Source organism: Hyla sarda, chromosome 6 (assembly GCF_029499605.1).
Source record: "Hyla sarda isolate aHylSar1 chromosome 6, aHylSar1.hap1, whole genome shotgun sequence".
In the NCBI taxonomy this organism is placed as follows: Eukaryota; Metazoa; Chordata; class Amphibia; order Anura; family Hylidae; genus Hyla; species Hyla sarda.
In genome coordinates this window covers 278,523,084-278,543,398 of record NC_079194.1, presented here as the reverse complement: position 1 = coordinate 278,543,398, position 20,315 = coordinate 278,523,084, and the positions used below count along the sequence as shown (strand labels likewise).

General features: G+C 45.4%; 1 protein-coding gene across 9 annotated transcripts in view; it reads left to right on the top strand.

The window, feature by feature from the left end:
* Window positions 1-20,315, top strand: part of RASGRP2 (RAS guanyl releasing protein 2) — a 179,143-nt gene that overhangs the window by 147,612 nt on the left and 11,216 nt on the right. For all 9 annotated transcript variants that reach the window (XM_056527439.1, XM_056527436.1, XM_056527433.1 and 6 more), the window contains exon 14: window positions 8,505-8,541. In XM_056527439.1, coding sequence (XP_056383414.1) covers window positions 8,505-8,541 — 37 coding nt within the window. The remainder of the gene's footprint in view (window positions 1-8,504; window positions 8,542-20,315) is intronic.

The following is a 20,315-nucleotide window of genomic DNA, read 5'->3' as shown; positions in this document are numbered from 1 at the left end:
AGCAGAGTTCAAACAACTGTTACGCCGAGCACTCCGGGTCCCCGCTCCTCCCCGGAGCGCTCGCTACACTCTCTCCGCTGCAGCGCTCCGGTCAGATCCACTGACCCGGGGCGCTGCGATTCTGCTTCCAGCCGGGATGCGATTCGCGATGCGGGTAGCGCCCGCTCGCGATGCGCACCCCGGCTCCCGTACCTGACTCGCTCTCCCTCGGTCCTGTCCCGGCGCGCGCGGCCCCGCTCCCTAGGGCGCGCGGGCCGGGTCTTTGCGATTTAAAGGGCCACTGCGCCGCTGATTGGCGCAGTGATTCCAATTAGTGTCTTCACCTGTGCACTTCCCTATATCACCTCACTTCCCCTGCACTTCCCTGCCGGATCTTGTTGCCATTGTGCCAGTGAAAGCGTTCCTTGTATGTTCCTAGCCTGTGTTCCAGACCTCCTGCCGTTGCCCCTGACTACGATCCTTGCTGCCTGCCCCGACCTTCTGCTACGTCCGACCTTGCTTCTGTCTACTCCCTTGTACCGCGCCTATCTTCAGCAGCCAGAGAGGTTGAGCCGTTGCTAGTGGATACGACCTGGTCACTACCGCCGCAGCAAGACCATCCCGCTTTGCGGCGGGCTCTGGTGAAAACCAGTAGTGACTTAGAACCGATCCACTAGCACGGTCCACGCCAATCCCTCTCTGGCACAGAGGATCCACTACCCGCCAGCCGGCATCGTGACAGTAGATCCGGCCATGGATCCCGCTGAAGTTCCTCTGCCAGTTGTCGCTGACCTCACCACGGTGGTCGCCCAGCAGTCACAACAGATAGCGCAACAAGGCCAACAGCTGTCTCAACTGACCGTTATGCTACAACAGTTACTACCACAGCTTCAGCAGTCATCTCCTCCGCCAGCTCCTGCACCTCCTCCGCAGCGAGTGGCCGCTCCTGGGCTACGCCTATCCTTGCCGGATAAATTTGATGGGGACTCTAAGTTTTGCCGTGGCTTTCTTTCCCAATGTTCCCTGCATCTGGAGATGATGTCGGACCTGTTTCCCACTGAAAGGTCTAAGGTGGCTTTCGTAGTCAGCCTTCTGTCCGGAAAAGCCCTGTCATGGGCCACACCGCTCTGGGACCGCAATGACCCCGTCACTGCCTCTGTACACTCCTTCTTCTCGGAAATCCGAAGTGTCTTTGAGGAACCTGCCCGAGCCTCTTCTGCTGAGACTGCCCTGTTGAACCTGGTCCAGGGTAATTCTTCCGTTGGCGAGTATGCCGTACAATTCCGTACTCTTGCTTCAGAATTGTCCTGGAATAATGAGGCCCTCTGCGCGACCTTTAAAAAAGGCCTATCCAGCAACATTAAAGATGTTCTGGCCGCACGAGAAATTCCTGCTAATCTACATGAACTTATTCACCTAGCCACTCGCATTGACATGCGTTTTTCCGAAAGGCGTCAGGAGCTCCGCCAAGATATGGACTCTGTTCGCACGAGGCGTTTCTTCTCCTCGGCTCCTCTCTCCTCTGGTCCCCTGCACTCTGTTCCTGTGCCTCCCGCCGTGGAGGCTATGCAGGTCGACCGGTCTCGCCTGACACCTCAAGAGAGGACACGACGCCGCATGGAGAACCTCTGCCTGTACTGTGCTAGTACCGAACACTTCCTGAGGGATTGTCCTATCCGTCCTCCCCGCCTGGAAAGACGTACGCTGACTCCGCACAAAGGTGAGACAGTCCTTGATGTCTACTCTGCTTCTCCACGTCTTACTGTGCCTGTGCGGATGTCTGCCTCTGCCTTCTCCTTCTCTACCGTGGCCTTCTTGGACTCTGGATCTGCAGGAAATTTTATTTTGGCCTCTCTCGTCAACAGGTTCAACATCCCAGTGACCAGTCTCGCCAGACCCCTTTACATCAATTGTGTAAACAATGAAAGATTGGACTGTACCATACGCTTCCGCACGGAGCCCCTTCTAATGAGCATCGGATCTCATCACGAGAGGATTGAACTTTTGGTCCTCCCCAATTGCACCTCGGAAATTCTCCTTGGACTTCCCTGGCTTCAACTTCATTCCCCAACCCTGGATTGGTCCACTGGGGAGATCAAGAGTTGGGGGCCCTCTTGTTCCAAGGACTGTCTAAGACCGGTTCCCAGTAACCCTTGCCGTGACTCTGTGGTTCCCTCAGTAACCGGTCTCCCTAAGGCCTATATGGACTTTGCGGATGTTTTCTGCAAAAAACAAGCTGAGACTCTACCTCCTCACAGGCCTTATGATTGCCCTATCGACCTCCTCCCGGGTACTACTCCACCCCGGGGCAGAATTTATCCTCTCTCTGCCCCAGAGACTCTTGCCATGTCTGAGTATGTCCAGGAAAATTTAAAAAAGGGCTTTATCCGTAAATCCTCCTCTCCTGCCGGAGCTGGATTTTTCTTTGTGTCCAAAAAAGATGGCTCCCTACGTCCTTGCATTGACTACCGCGGTCTTAATAAAATCACGGTTAAGAACCGCTACCCCCTACCCCTCATCTCTGAACTCTTTGATCGCCTCCAAGGTGCCCACATCTTTACTAAATTGGACTTAAGAGGCGCCTATAACCTCATCCGCATCAGAGAGGGGGATGAGTGGAAAACGGCGTTTAACACCAGAGATGGACACTTTGAGTATCTGGTCATGCCCTTTGGCCTGTGCAACGCCCCTGCTGTCTTCCAAGACTTTGTCAATGAAATTTTTCGTGATCTGCTATACTCCTGTGTTGTTGTATATCTGGACGATATCCTAATTTTCTCTGCCAATCTAGAAGAACACCGCCAGCATGTCCGTATGGTTCTTCAGAGACTTCGTGACAATCAACTCTATGCCAAAATTGAGAAATGTCTGTTTGAATGCCAATCTCTTCCTTTTCTAGGATATTTGGTCTCTGGCCAGGGACTACAAATGGATCCAGACAAACGCTCTGTCGTCTTAGATTGGCCACGCCCCTCCGGACTCCGTGCTATCCAACGCTTTTTGGGGTTCGCCAATTATTACAGGCAATTTATTCCACATTTTTCTACCGTTGTGGCTCCTATCGTGGCTTTAACCAAAAAAAATGCCGATCCCAAGTCGTGGCCTCCTCAAGCGGAAGACGCCTTTAAACGACTCAAGTCTGCCTTTTCTTCGGCTCCCGTGCTCTCCAGACCTGACCCTTCCAAACCCTTCCTATTGGAGGTTGATGCCTCCTCAGTGGGAGCTGGAGCTGTTCTTTTACAAAAAAATTCTTCCGGGCATGCTGTCACTTGTGGCTTCTTTTCTAGGACCTTCTCTCCGGCGGAGAGGAACTACTCCATCGGGGATCGAGAGCTTCTAGCCATTAAATTAGCACTTGAGGAATGGAGGCATCTGCTGGAGGGATCAAGATTTCCAGTTATTATTTACACCGACCACAAGAACCTCTCCTACCTCCAGTCTGCCCAACGGCTGAATCCTCGCCAGGCCCGGTGGTCTCTGTTCTTTGCCCGATTTAATTTTGAGATTCACTTTCGTCCTGCCGATAAGAACATTAGGGCCGATGCTCTCTCTCGTTCCTCGGATGCCTCTGAAGTTGAACTCTCTCCGCAACACATCATTCCACCTGACTGCCTGATCTCCACTTCTCCAGCCTCCATCAGGCAAACTCCTCCAGGAAAGACCTTTGTTTCTCCACGCCAACGCCTCGGAATCCTCAAATGGGGTCACTCCTCCCATCTCGCTGGTCATGTGGGCATCAAGAAATCTGTGCAACTCATCTCCCGCTTCTATTGGTGGCCGACTCTGGAGATGGATGTTGTGGACTTTGTGCGAGCCTGCACTATCTGTGCCCGGGATAAGACTCCTCGCCAGAAGCCCGCTGGTTTTCTTCATCCCCTGCCTGTCCCCGAACAGCCTTGGTCTCTGATTGGTATGGATTTTATTACTGAGTTACCCCCTTCCCGTGGCAACACTGTTATTTGGGTGGTCGTTGATCGATTCTCCAAAATGGCACATTTCATCCCTCTTCCTGGTCTTCCTTCAGCGCCTCAGTTGGCTAAACAATTTTTTGTACACATTTTTCGTCTTCACGGATTGCCTACGCAGATCGTCTCGGATAGAGGCGTCCAATTCGTGTCTAAATTCTGGAGGGCTCTCTGTAAACAACTCAAGATTAAATTAAATTTTTCTTCTGCATATCATCCCCAGTCCAATGGACAAGTAGAAAGAATTAACCAAGTCTTGGGTGATTATTTGCGACATTTTGTTTCCTCCCGCCAGGATGACTGGGCAGATCTCCTTCCATGGGCCGAATTCTCGTATAACTTCAGAGTCTCTGAATCTTCCTCCAAATCCCCATTTTTCGTGGTGTACGGCCGTCACCCTCTTCCCCCCCTCCCTACCCCCTTGCCCTCTGGTCTGCCCGCTGTGGATGAGATTTCTCGTGACCTTTCCATTATATGGAGAGAGACCCAAAATTCTCTCCTACAGGCTTCATCACGCATGAAGAGGTTCGCGGATAAGAAAAGAAGAGCTCCTCCCGTTTTTTCCCCTGGAGACAAGGTATGGCTCTCCGCTAAATATGTCCGCTTCCGTGTCCCTAGCTACAAGTTGGGACCACGCTATCTTGGTCCTTTCAAAATTTTGTGTCAAATTAATCCTGTCTCTTACAAACTTCTTCTCCCTCCTTCTCTTCGTATCCCTAATGCCTTTCACGTCTCTCTTCTTAAACCACTCATCCTCAACCGTTTTTCTCCCAAATCTGTTCCTCCCACTCCTGTTTCCGGCTCCTCGGACATCTTCTCTGTCAAAGAGATCTTAGCCTCTAAAAAGGTCAGAGGGAAAATTTTTTTTCTAGTGGACTGGGAGGGTTGTGGTCCTGAAGAGAGATCCTGGGAACCTGAGGACAACATCCTAGATAAAAGTCTGCTCCTCAGGTTCTCAGGCCCTAAAAAGAGGGGGAGACCCAAGGGGGGGGTACTGTTACGCCGAGCACTCCGGGTCCCCGCTCCTCCCCGGAGCGCTCGCTACACTCTCTCCGCTGCAGCGCTCCGGTCAGATCCACTGACCCGGGGCGCTGCGATTCTGCTTCCAGCCGGGATGCGATTCGCGATGCGGGTAGCGCCCGCTCGCGATGCGCACCCCGGCTCCCGTACCTGACTCGCTCTCCCTCGGTCCTGTCCCGGCGCGCGCGGCCCCGCTCCCTAGGGCGCGCGCGCGCCGGGTCTTTGCGATTTAAAGGGCCACTGCGCCGCTGATTGGCGCAGTGATTCCAATTAGTGTCTTCACCTGTGCACTTCCCTATATCACCTCACTTCCCCTGCACTTCCCTGCCGGATCTTGTTGCCATTGTGCCAGTGAAAGCGTTCCTTGTATGTTCCTAGCCTGTGTTCCAGACCTCCTGCCGTTGCCCCTGACTACGATCCTTGCTGCCTGCCCCGACCTTCTGCTACGTCCGACCTTGCTTCTGTCTACTCCCTTGTACCGCGCCTATCTTCAGCAGCCAGAGAGGTTGAGCCGTTGCTAGTGGATACGACCTGGTCACTACCGCCGCAGCAAGACCATCCCGCTTTGCGGCGGGCTCTGGTGAAAACCAGTAGTGACTTAGAACCGATCCACTAGCACGGTCCACGCCAATCCCTCTCTGGCACAGAGGATCCACTACCCGCCAGCCGGCATCGTGACAACAACCCCCAAGCCCCAACAAGTTTTTTCTCTGAAACGGCACAGCGTTGTTCATGATGAGTGAGCCTCTTTGGAAGCAAAAATCTACTGACAGACTCCCTTTAAAGAGGTTGTTGAGCAGTCGGACCCCCATCTTTTGGATAGGATATAGGTTCATTTTTGAAAAAAGTTCTCCTTTAAAGGGGTAGTCCAGTGGTGAAAAACTTATCCCCTATCCCAAGGATAGGGGATAAATTTGAGATTGTGGGGAGTCCGACCGCTGGGGCCCCCTGCGATCTCTCTGTACGGGGGCCAGGGTCTCCGGCCAGATAGCGGGTGTCGACCACTGCACGAAGCAGCGGCCGACACGCCCCCTCAATAGATCGCTATGGCAGAGCCGGAGATTGCCGAAGGCAGCGCTCCGGCTCTGCCATAGAGTTGTATTGAGGGGGAGTGTCGGCCGCCGCTTCGTGCAGTGGTCGACACCCGCTATCTGGCCGGAGACCCTGGGATAAGTTGTTCACCACTGGACTACCCCTTTAAGAGCACCTTATATCCAAAGAGGGGACGATGCTCATTCATTTTGAAGTAACTTTCCCAGAAGACCTCTGTGAGTTGAGGAAACAACTTAGGGAGAGAAAAAAATGGATCAGAAGCATATGACTAAGTGCAGAATGGCTTTAGAAAACACTTCGAAAGGCAGCAGGCAGTGTTCTATCCTATGTTCCAATTCAATAGTTCTAGCGCAGCTCAGAAATTTCGACATATGAGCAAGGATTGAAACGTGGAAGGTTTGCTGCATTTGTAACACACTAAAGGAAACCTAACAGGTTGTTAAAATCCTTCCAGCTCCAGCAGTATTCTGACCAAACAAAGGCGCTCATGCATAAAAACTGTTCAAAACGAATACATTTGTCAGTGTAGGCTTTAGCAACCAGTCAGGATACAGCTTCTTTTTTTTTTTTATTTTTTTTTTTTTTGGGGGAAAAAAGGAAAATCAACACTTCTTCGCCTAGAATATTTAGTATGTTTGTAGATTTTATGTTTATTATTAGGAAATGACAAAGAAAAAAAATTGGTCCTTAAGGGGCTTTTTTCATCCCATAAAGCAGTGTTTTCCCAACAGTGTGTCTCCAGCTGTTGCAAAACTACAACTCCCAGCATGCCCAGACAGCCTTTGGCTGTCTTGGCATGCTGGGAGTTGTAGTTTTGCAACAGCTCGTTTTTTTGGCGGTGGCATGAAAAGTGGATAACAAAAACATGTCCAAAAATATTGGACAAACATTTCATAAATTACACAGAAAACAAAGCAAGTGGCAGAAAAACGGCAAAAATTCCAGAAAAACAGACTTTTTTTTAAAGGGGTACTCCATTGGAAAACCTTTTTTTTTTTTTAAATAACCTGGTGCCAGAAAGTTAAACAGATTTGTAAATGACTTCTATTAAAAAATCTTAATCCTTCCAGTACTTATTAGCTTCTGAATACAGAGGAAATTATTTTCTTTTTGGAACACAGTGCTCTCTGCTGACATCATGACCACAGTGCTCTCTGCTGACATCTCTGTCCATTTTAAGAACTGTCCAGAGTAGAAGAAAATCCTAAAATGGACAGAGATGTCAGCAGAGAGCACAGTGCTCGTGATGTCAGCAGAGAGCTCTGTGTTCCAAAAAGAAAAGAATTTCCTCTGTAGTATTCAGCAGCTAATAAGTACTAGAAGAATGAAGATTTTTTAATTGAAGCAATTTACAAATCTGTTTAACTTTCTGGCAACAGTTGATTAAAAAAAAAAAAATCCACCGGAGTACCCCTTTAAGTCTGAGAGTAAGGACCACTCATAGCCTTAAATGTGTATGCCCCTTACATAAACTTGTTTCTGTGTTCATTATTTGTTCAAAACATGACTTCCCCACCCGCTTACAATTTAAATAGGCACTTTGTCATTTGAACAAACTTTGCACAGATCAATAGTTCAAGTGCATATAAGAAACTTTGTGATATATCTTATTTAACAAAAATGCTTCTTTCTCCTGTTATCAAGCTTCTTTCCTCTCCTGTGAGACTGGATTCCACTCTGAAAATCAGCTCAGGTTTCTTCTGTGTCTGCAAGACAAGCCAATGCAAATCTATAGAGGGGGAAAGGAGGGCGCTCAAAAATACCTGTGCTGGGGAGGAATTGACCAGTTGCCCATACCAACCAATCAGATTGCTTCTTTTATGTTTCAAAGGCCTTTTTAAAAATTAAAGGGGTACTCCAGTGGAAGGAAAACAATTTTTATTTTTAAATCAACTGGCGCTAGAAAGTTAAACCGATTTGTAAATTACTTCTATTAAAATAATCTTAATCCTTCCAGTACTTATCAGCTGCTGTATACTACAGAGGAAGTTGAGTTGTTCTTTTCAGCCTGACCACAGTGCTCTCTGCTGAAACCTCTGTTCATGTCAGGAACTGTCCAGAGCTGGAGCAAATCCCCATAGCAAACCTATCCTGCTCCGGACAGTTCCTGACATGGACAGAGGTGTCAGCAGAGAGCACTGTGGTCAGACAGAAAAGAACAACTGAACTTCTTCTGTAGCATGCAGCAGCTGATAAGTAATGGAATGATTAAGATTTTTTTTAATGGAAGTAATATGAATTTTTTTTTTCAACCAGCGTACCCCTTTAAAGAAGCAATCTAATTGGTTGCCCTGGGGGGGGGGGGGGGGGGGGGGCGGGGGGGTACCAGTGAATTCCTCAGAGTTTTGGCTATATGTGATCATTTTTACTATTTATAAGTAATGCTAGCATGGAAATTCTCACCTTGAATTATATTTTTTTTTTTAGAAGTTTATTAATAGTGGTGTGAATCCAGTTATATTTTATTATTAAACTTTTCTCTTTCAGATACTTGGAATATATAAGAAAGGATTGAAATGTCGAGGTAAGATTTAGGCAAAACTAAGTAAATGAAATCTGCTCACCTGCTCTGATTTACTGTACATGGCTTGAATCCCAAATATGTCGTATGAAATAACTGTAGCCAGCACTCAGGGAGCACAGGGATTACAGGGAGAAGAAGTCTAAATCGACGGGTTTCTGGCTTAATAGTCCTTACTCATTATCTAACCTGAAGCATGAGGCTGCAGTGAATATTTAAACCTGAGACAGGAAAACCGCCCTCAGTCACGTGTTTCAATATTTGCATAAGCAGCAACAAAGACATATTAAGTACATTGACTAAAAAAATATACACTCTTTTAAGAAGAATACTTATATAACCTATTCATTTAAATTGATATCATAATGTTTAGCCCTATAATATGTCTGTTACTCAGGATGGAAATCTAATGGCTCTCTTTTAAAGAAGAATGCCATGTTTTTTTTATTTTTGCCCATGCACATTCACCATCACTAGTCCTGCAGAACCATCTGTTTTATTCCAGCACAGCTGCATCCATGCTAATCATTATTGTAACTGTGTCACATGATCAGCCGTCTGATCCACATTTGATTACAGTGCTTAAAGGAGATCTCTGGTGAAAATTAACCTATATCCTATCCACAGTAAAGGGGATAAGTAGGTGATTGCAGGGGGTTCGACCGCTGGGGCCTCTCGCGATCACCGGGACGGGACCCAGTGCTCAGTAAGGAGCGTTTGCGGCAGCTGTCACATGCTCCATGTATTACTGTGGGAGCACCGGAAAGACCTGAGTACAGCTCTAAGGCATCCACAGCGCTCCCTTAGAAATGAATGGAGCATGTGCCATCTACCACTCCCTGCAATAAGGGAATCTCTCGAGGGGCCACAAAAACAATTAACTTTAGGAAGGCAAAGTTTGATCAACTCAGAGAAGCCCTTAACAATATAAATTGGGATATTGTCCTAAAAAACAAGAATACTGACACTAAATGGGAGACTTTTAAAAATATCTTAAATTCTCACTGTAAGATGTATTTACCTTATGGGAATAAAAGGGTCAGGAATAGAAGAAAACCAATGTGGAGGAATAAAAATGTTAAGGGGGCAATAAATGACAAAAGTAAAGCATTTAAACTACTAAAACAGGATGGCAGTGAAGAAGCATTAACCCCTTAAAGGACAACTGCAGCGGTATGACACTTATCCACTATCCACAGGATAGGGGATAAGTGTTTGATCGCGGGGGGTCCGACCGCTGGGAACCCCCCCCCCCCGATCTCCCTAACGGGGTGCCGCCATAAGCGCTCATGGTGAGCGCTAAGGCGTGTAGCGTCGACCTAGAGGTCGACGGTGATGCCCCGTCTCCTCCCCGTCCCCATACAGTTCTATGGGGGATGCGGGGAGGCACGAATGCTGCCTCCCCGCCTCTCCCATAGAGGTGTATGGAGGAGGCGTGCCGGCTGCAACGTCATGCTGCGGCTGGCACGCCCCCTGCACGGGAGAGCCGCGGCCCTGTACAGGAGATTGCCGGGGGCCCCAGCAATCGGACCCCCCGCGATCAAACACTTATCCCTTATCTTGAGGATAGGGGATAAGTGTTTGTAACGCTGCAGATGTCCTTTAAGGACGGACCCATTTTTTACCTCTATGATCAGGCTCTTTTTTTTTTTTATTTGACTTGTATCTCTTTAAATGGCAATAACTTTAGAACACTTTTTCTGAGCGGAGCGATTCGGAGATTGTTTTTTCGTGACATATTGTACTTTATATAAGTGGTGCTTTTTTGTTGACATATGCTGAATTTTTTGTGAAAAACTTTTTTTTTTATGGTGTACACTGTGCGCTAAAAGTGATATTTATTCTGTTGGTCAGTGCGATTATGGCGATACCCATTGTATATCACTTTCTATGTTCTTTTTCCTTTTCTGAGCAAAATTCTTTTTCTGCCATTCATTTCCCAACAGCCGTAACTTTTTTTTTCCGTCCGACGCCATTGAGTAAGGGCTTATTTTTTGTGGGATGAGCTGTACTTTTTATTGATATCATTTTTGTGCTACGTGCTTCCTTTTTATCTTTTTTATTCCGCTATTTGAACCAAAATTGGCAATTTTTCTTACGGCATTCACCATGCGGGATAATTTACATTATAGTTTTATAGTACACATCATTACGGATGTGGCAATACCTATTATGTATATGATTTGTGTTTTTGATCTTTTTTGGTGATAATACAGGGCTTTTATTGGGAAAGGGGCATTTTTTTTATTTTAGCACAGTATGACCTGATGAGCTGCACACACTACAGCCTGTGCGATCCAGCATCTGGCTGGATCTCACAGGCTTTCGTAGCAGGCAGACAGGAGGTCATGATCTGACCTCCTGCTGCCATAGCAACCAACGGCGATCGTATCGCGGCGCCACCGTCGGTGAACACGGGGAGAGCGCTCCCCCGGTCAACACCATAGATGCCGTTATCAGGATTGATCACGGCATCTAGGGGGTTAATGCTGCCGGGACCGGCGTGATCGCGGCTCCGGCAGCTGCGGCGGGACTCCGGCTGTGATTAACAGCCAGGTCCCGTCGCTGATCTCTTGCGCTGCCTGCGGCAGCGCTGGAGATCGCTGGGGCGTATGCATACGTCCAAATGCGCGAACGTGTCGGATGCTTGGATGTATGCATACGTCCTATAGCGGGAAGGGGTTAAAAAGTTATAGAGAAATATCTAGAATATGTAAAAGAACTGATAAAAAACGCAAAAGTAGACACAGAAAGACTCATTGCCAAAGAGAGTAAAACTAACCCCAAAAAGTTCTTAACCTATATAAATAGCAAAAAGGTTAGAATTGAAAGTGTAGGCCCATTAAAAAATGATGAGGAAGAAATTATAGACGGGGATCAGGAAAAAGCAAATATATTAAACAAATTCTTCTCCACTGTATTCATAGAGGAAAACTACATGTATCTCTTTAAATGGCAATAACTTTAGAACACTTTTTCTGAGTGGAGCGATTCAGAGATTGTTTTTTCGTGACATATTGTACTTTATATAAGTGGTGCTTTTTTGTTGACATATGCTGAATTTTTTGTGAAAAACTTTTTTTTTTATGGTGTACACTGTGCGCTAAAAGTGATATTTATTCTGTTGGTCAGTGCGATTATGGCGATACCCATTGTATATCACTTTCTATGTTCTTTTTCCTTTTCTGAGCAAAATTCTTTTTCTGCCATTCATTTTCCAACAGCCGTAACTTTTTTTTTCCGTCCGACGCCATTGAGTAAGGGCTTATTTTTTGTGGGATGAGCTGTACTTTTTATTGATATCATTTTTGTGCTACGTGCTTCCTTTTTATCTTTTTTATTCCGCTATTTGAACCAAAATTGGCAATTTTTCTTACGGCATTCACCATGCGGGATAATTTACATTATAGTTTTATAGTACACATCATTACGGATGTGGCAATACCTATTATGTATATGATTTGTGTTTTTGATCTTTTTTGGTGATAATACAGGGCTTTTATTGGGAAAGGGGCATTTTTTTTATTTTAGCACAGTATGACCTGATGAGCTGCACACACTACAGCCTGTGCGATCCAGCATCTGGCTGGATCTCACAGGCTTTCGTAGCAGGCAGACAGGAGGTCATGATCTGACCTCCTGCTGCCATAGCAACCAACGGCGATCGTATCGCGGCGCCACCGTCGGTGAACACGGGGAGAGCGCTCCCCCGGTCAACACCATAGATGCCGTTATCAGGATTGATCACGGCATCTAGGGTGTTAATGCTGCCGGGACCGGCGTGATCGCGGCTCCGGCAGCTGCGGCGGGACTCCGGCTGTGATTAACAGCCAGGTCCCGTCGCTGATCTCTTGCGCTGCCTGCGGCAGCGCTGGAGATCGCTGGGGCGTATGCATACGTCCAAATGCGCGAACGTGTCGGATGCTTGGATGTATGCATACGTCCTATAGCGGGAAGGGGTTAAAAAGTTATAGAGAAATATCTAGAATATGTAAAAGAACTGATAAAAAACGCAAAAGTAGACACAGAAAGACTCATTGCCAAAGAGAGTAAAACTAACCCCAAAAAGTTCTTAACCTATATAAATAGCAAAAAGGTTAGAATTGAAAGTGTAGGCCCATTAAAAAATGATGAGGAAGAAATTATAGACGGGGATCAGGAAAAAGCAAATATATTAAACAAATTCTTCTCCACTGTATTCATAGAGGAAAACTACATGTATCTCTTTAAATGGCAATAACTTTAGAACACTTTTTCTGAGTGGAGCGATTCAGAGATTGTTTTTTCGTGACATATTGTACTTTATATAAGTGGTGCTTTTTTGTTGACATATGCTGAATTTTTTGTGAAAAACTTTTTTTTTTATGGTGTACACTGTGCGCTAAAAGTGATATTTATTCTGTTGGTCAGTGCGATTATGGCGATACCCATTGTATATCACTTTCTATGTTCTTTTTCCTTTTCTGAGCAAAATTCTTTTTCTGCCATTCATTTTCCAACAGCCGTAACTTTTTTTTTCCGTCCGACGCCATTGAGTAAGGGCTTATTTTTTGTGGGATGAGCTGTACTTTTTATTGATATCATTTTTGTGCTACGTGCTTCCTTTTTATCTTTTTTATTCCGCTATTTGAACCAAAATTGGCAATTTTTCTTACGCCATTCACCATGCGGGATAATTTACATTATAGTTTTATAGTACACATCATTACGGATGTGGCAATACCTATTATGTATATGATTTGTGTTTTTGATCTTTTTTGGTGATAATACAGGGCTTTTATTGGGAAAGGGGCATTTTTTTTATTTTAGCACAGTATGACCTGATGAGCTGCACACACTACAGCCTGTGCGATCCAGCATCTGGCTGGATCTCACAGGCTTTCGTAGCAGGCAGACAGGAGGTCATGATCTGACCTCCTGCTGCCATAGCAACCAACGGCGATCGTATCGCGGCGCCACCGTCGGTGAACACGGGGAGAGCGCTCCCCCGGTCAACACCATAGATGCCGTTATCAGGATTGATCACGGCATCTAGGGGGTTAATGCTGCCGGGACCGGCGTGATCGCGGCTCCGGCAGCTGCGGCGGGACTCCGGCTGTGATTAACAGCCAGGTCCCGTCGCTGATCTCTTGCGCTGCCTGCGGCAGCGCTGGAGATCGCTGGGGCGTATGCATACGTCCAAATGCGCGAACGTGTCGGATGCTTGGATGTATGCATACGTCCTATAGCGGGAAGGGGTTAAAAAGTTATAGAGAAATATCTAGAATATGTAAAAGAACTGATAAAAAACGCAAAAGTAGACACAGAAAGACTCATTGCCAAAGAGAGTAAAACTAACCCCAAAAAGTTCTTAACCTATATAAATAGCAAAAAGGTTAGAATTGAAAGTGTAGGCCCATTAAAAAATGATGAGGAAGAAATTATAGACGGGGATCAGGAAAAAGCAAATATATTAAACAAATTCTTCTCCACTGTATTCATAGAGGAAAACTACATGTATCTCTTTAAATGGCAATAACTTTAGAACACTTTTTCTGAGTGGAGCGATTCAGAGATTGTTTTTTCGTGACATATTGTACTTTATATAAGTGGTGCTTTTTTGTTGACATATGCTGAATTTTTTGTGAAAAACTTTTTTTTTTATGGTGTACACTGTGAGCTAAAAGTGATATTTATTCTGTTGGTCAGTGCGATTATGGCGATACCCATTGTATATCACTTTCTATGTTCTTTTTCCTTTTCTGAGCAAAATTCTTTTTCTGCCATTCATTTTCCAACAGCCGTAACTTTTTTTTTCCGTCCGACGCCATTGAGTAAGGGCTTATTTTTTGTGGGATGAGCTGTACTTTTTATTGATATCATTTCTGTGCTACGTGCTTCCTTTTTATCTTTTTTATTCCGCTATTTGTACCAAAATTGGCAAATTTTTTAGCATTCACCATGCGGGATAATTTACATTATAGTTTTATAGTACACATCATTACGGATGTGGCAATACCTATTATGTATCTGATTTGTGTTTTTGATCTTTTTTGGTGATAATACAGGGCTTTTATTGGGAAAGGGGCATTTTTTTTATTTTAGCACAGTATGACCTGATGAGCTGCACACACTACAGCCTGTGCGATCCAGCATCTGGCTGGATCTCACAGGCTTTCGTAGCAGGCAGACAGGAGGTCATGATCTGACCTCCTGCTGCCATAGCAACCAACGGCGACCCGCGATCGTATCGCGGCGCCACCGTCGGTGAACACGGGGAGAGCGCTCCCCCTGTCAACACCATAGATGCCGTTATCAGGATTGATCACGGCATCTAGGGGGTTAATGCTGCCGGGACCGGCGTGATCGCGGCTCCGGCAGCTGCGGTGGGACTCCGGCTGTGATTAACAGCCAGGTCCCGTCGCTGATCTCCTGCGCTGCCTGCGGCAGCGCTGGAGATCGCTGGGGCGTATGCATACGTCCAAATGCGCGAACGTGTCGGATGCTTGGATGTATGCATACGTCCTATAGCGGGAAGGGGTTAAAAAATTATAGAGAAATATCTAGAATATGTAAAAGAACTGATAAAAAACGCAAAAGTAGACACAGAAAGACTCATTGCCAAAGAGAGTAAAACTAACCCCAAAAAGTTCTTAACCTATATAAATAGCAAAAAGGTTAGAATTGAAAGTGTAGGCCCATTAAAAAATGATGAGGAAGAAATTATAGACGGGGATCAGGAAAAAGCAAATATATTAAACAAATTCTTCTCCACTGTATTCATAGAGGAAAACTAAATGCCAGGTAAAATACAGCGAGATAAGGTAAACTCCCCAGTACAGGTCACCTGTCTAACCCAGGAAGAAGTACAGTGCCGCCAACAAAAAATCTAAATAGACAAATCACCAGGCCCAGATGGCATTCACCCCCCTCAAGGACTCTATAGTGACAGGGTCTGTTCCCCAGGACTGGCCCATGGCAAATGTGGTGCCAATATTTAAAAAGGGGTCAAAAGGTGACCCCGGGAAGTATAGACCTGTTAGTTTAACCTCCGTTGTATGTAAATTGTTTGAGGGTTTTTTAAGAAATGCTATTTTGGAATATCTTGATAAAAATAAATGTATGACTCCATATCAGCATGGCTTTATGAGGGATCGGTCCTGTCAAACTAACCTGATCAGCTTTTATGAGGAGGTGAGCTCCAGACTGGACCAGGGGGAATTGCTGGATGTTGTATATCTTAATTTTTCAAAGCATTTGATACGGTACCAATAAAAGGTTGGTGCATACAATGAGAGGGATTGGGCAGGGGGAGAATGTGTGCAAGTGGGTAAGTAACTGGCTCAGTGATAGGAAACAGAGGGTGGTTATTAATGGTACTTATTCTGATTGGGTGACTGTTACTAGTGGGGTACCACAGGGGTCCGTCTTGGGTCCTGTCCTATTTAATATATTCATTAATGACCTTGTTCAGGGGCTGAATAGTAAAGTAGCAATCTTTGCAGATGATACTAAACTCTGTAAAGCAGAGAACACAATAGAGGACAGTGCATTGTTACAAATGGATCTGGATAGGTTGGAGGTTTGGGCTGGGAAGTGGTAGATGAGGTTCAACACTGATACATGTAAGGTAATGCACATGGGGAAGAATAATCCAGGCTGGTATTATGCATTAAATGGGAGTACACTTGGGACGACTGACATGGAAAAGGACTTAGGAGTCTTAGTTAATAGTAAATTTAGCTGTAGTGACCAGTGTCGGGCAGCTGCTGCCAAGGCAAATAAAATCATGGAGTGCATCAATAGGGGCATAGATGCCCACGACAAGGAAATAATTCTACCATCTGTACAAATCACTAGTCAGACCACACATAGAATACTGTGTACAGTACTGGCCACCAGTGTACAAGAAAGATATAGTGGAGCTGGAGAGGGTTCAAAGATGGGAAACCAGGGTAATACGGGGAATGGGAGGACTACAGTACCCAGAAAGATTATCAGAATTAGGGTTATTTAGTTAAGAAAACAAAAGGCTTAGGGGCAACCTAATAACTTTATATAAATATATCAGGGGGCAGTACAGAGATCTCTCCCATGATCTATTTATACCCAGGACTGTATCTATAACAAGGGGGCATCCTCTACATCTAGAGGAAAGAAGGTTTCTACACCAGCACAAATAGGAGTTCTTTACTGTAAGAGCAGTGAGACTGTGGAATTCTCTCCCGGAGGAGGTGGTCATGGTGAACTCTGTAAAAGAGTTCAAAAGGGGTCTGGATGCATTTTTGGAGAGTAATAACATTACTGATTATGTATACTAGATTTATAGGGACAGAGGGTTGATCCAGGGATTTATTCTGATGCCATATTTGGAGTCGGGAAGGAATTTTTACATCTAGTATGAGGGTTTTTTGCCTTCCTCTGGATCAACTCAGTAGGGACTCAATAGGATTATAGGTTGAACTTGATGGACTCTGGTCTTTTTTCAACCTTATAAACTATGTTACTAAGAACACCGGGGTCCCGCCCTGGAGATCGCAGAGGGCCGCATCGGTTAGACCGCTTGCGGTATCTAGGATGGGACCCCGGTGCTCTTAGTGAGGAGCACGTGTCGTCTACCGGTAGCGATCTTACCAATCCCCCCCCCGTGATATCAGCTACTTATCGCAAGAGTACTAATTTAATGTGTCAGAGCAATAAGTCAATCCTGGATCAGCTGACTTCTTGTTAACTACAAAATGATAAAATCAGTCCTGCTTGCTCACGGACCAGATATTTCGCCCCCCCCCCCCCAAAAATATTTAGCACCTTGAGTAAGACCATTCATCAAAACTGCCTAATTATATGACAAAGTGCAAAGGCAATGGATTCATGAGAACTGTAGCGAGGATTAGGAAATAATTTCAGTAGGGAATAGCAATCAGTATGGCTGCAAACCCATGCATGCTACATCAGCTAAAACTGGTAAGCACAAGAACCTCTACAGTAGTCTCCAATACTATCCCAAGCTGCACAATATAAGCGGATAAAAAAAAAAATCACACACTGCTTCTTTAAGTTAGGGTGCATTCACACTGTTATTGCTGTCGGTTTCACGCATACATTTTATGGGAAAAACGTTTGTTAACAGATGCTAAAAATTGATGATGCTCTATGCCATAACGTGCCTTGCATTATAAAAAAAATAAGTAATAATGAATACTTTTTTTTTTAGCTCACACAATATTTTTTTGAAAAAAAAAAAAAGGAAACTGTGAAAGAACCGCAGTGTAAACCCACTACAATATCCTCCCCACTGTGGTCTATTGACCCTTTCAATCCCAAAAGTGGAGAGAGGAGACATGCCTAGAGGAAGGAAGGGGCTCCTTCCCGAATATGTTTTGCTATATAAATAACAACTATTGCACCAGAGTTTGTAAACAATAGAGATGAGCGAACTTACAGTAAATTCGATTTGTCACGAACTTCTCGGCTCGGCAGTTGATGACTTATCCTGCATAAATTAGTTCAGCTTTCAGGTGCTCCCGTGGGCTGGAAAAGGTGGATACAGTCCTAGGAGACTCTTTCCTAGAAATGTATCCACCTTTTCCAGCCCTCCGGAGCACCTGAAGGCTGAACTAATTTATGCAGGATAAGTCATCAACTGCCGAGCCGAGAAGTTCGTGACGAATCAAATTTACTGTAAGTTCACTCATCTCTAGTTAACAACATGGAAGCTATAACAGGTCATAAAGTGCTTTATTATAGGCAGATTCATAGGAAAAATTTCCATAGCCGTCCAACTCATTTGCTTGCAGAAATCCATGTTGCCACCAAAACAACGATCACACAAAGGCAACTGGTTTTCAGCAGCAAAGCATTCTGATACAAATCTTATTCAAGATGTAAAAATGTTCAATATTATACTCCGCATTCTAACAGGCTACTACTAGTATAAAATGAAAATGAATTCTATACATTAGAAATCATTAATTGTATTTTTTTTTACAGATCCAGTAATAAAACATTGATTTACAATATGTAATATGGTGATTTTTTCATATGGGGATCTATATTCTAATAAGTACCGTATTTTTCTCCGTATAAGACACTTTTTCTTCCCCAAAACTGGGCGGGAAAAGTTGGTGCGTCTTATACGGCGAATACACACACCTATCACGGCGGTCCCTGCGGCCATCAACGGCCGGGACCCGCGGCTAATACAGTACATCACCGATCGCGGTGATGCCCTGTATTAACCCTTCAGATGTGGCGTTCAAAGCTGCGTCTGAAGCGAAAATAATACTAACCCGGCTGTTCAGTCGGGCTGTTCGGGACCACCGCGGGGAAATCGTGGCATCCCGAACAGCTTACAGGACACCAGGAGGGACCTTACCTGCCTCCTCGGTGTCTGCTCCGTGCCGGGATCCCTGGCCGGTGCTCTCCCTCGTCGTCATCACGTCATCGCGCACGCCGTCCCGTCATCCAATAGGAGCGGCATGCGTAGCGGCGTGCGTAGCGACGTCATGGCGGCGACGGAGAGCGAGGATACCGGCCAGCAGAGACGTTCCCGAGCGACAGGGACACCCCGGGGACGCGGTGACAGCGGTGGAGGGTGACATCCAGGGCAGCGGTGATGAGCGGTGACGGATCCGGAGCGGCAGGGACACGTTAGTACTACCTCCTATACCAGTGGTCTTCAACCTGCGGACCTCCAGATGTTGCAAAAATACAACTCCCAGCATTCTGGGAGTTGTAGTTTTGCAACATCTGAAGGTCCACAGGTTGAAGATTACTGTCCTATACTTTACACTGTATTTGGTTCAGCATCTCAGGGAGGAAGGATGATCGCAGCGGGTGTCAAGAGTGACACACGATGTGATCTGTCCTTAACTGCAGGTACTACTGCTCCCAACATGGAGCACACTCTGCTCCATGCTGGGAGCTGTACTACCTGTATTAATAGACAGATAGCAGCGAGTGTAACTTCTGACACCCGCTGCGATCCTCCTGTATAATGTATAGATGCAGTCGGCCACTCTTCTATGGTCCTCTGCACTGACATATATATACACCTATTCATATTTACCGCATAGAGCTGTGATTGGCCAGATGGTTCCAGCCAATCACAACTCTCTGTGGGAAATATTAATAAGTGTTTATGTATGTCAGTGAAGGGGACCATAGAAGAGTGGCCGCCCACATCTAAACATTATAAAGGAGGATCATAGTGGGTGTCAGAAGTGACACGGGTGATCTGTCAACTAGTACAGGTACTACTACTCCCATCATGAATCAGTGTGTTCCATGCTAGGAGTAGTAGTACTACCTAACAAATGGAAGAAAAAAAAGTGAAAAACACACACACACTACATTTTTATTATTGTCGCTACATTTTTAGTGCCCTGCCCGCCCACATAAATTGATCCCTGTTTAAAAATTAATTTAAAAAAAAATGTATAATTAAGATAAAAATAAAAAAAATTCCATCACTACTGTATCTTTTTAAATATTTTTTTTATTGTACCCTACAAAATGTTATTAAAAAAGGTATCTCCATCACTTTTTTGGATCGCTAAAGTCCAAAAAAGAATAAAAACCGTCTGAAAAAACACCAAAGTTAAAACCCACATGTTGTTTTTCTTGGCGTTAGACTTGTATGGGAGAAAAATGCCACGATTTCAGGAAAAAAAACATATTTGGACATATTTAAGTAAGTGACCCCTCCTGGGACTTCTGTTCACCCACACTATAGCACAGTCTAGTGTGGGTTTAGTGTGGGTGAACAGGCTGACAATTTTCCTTTAAAGGAGTACATT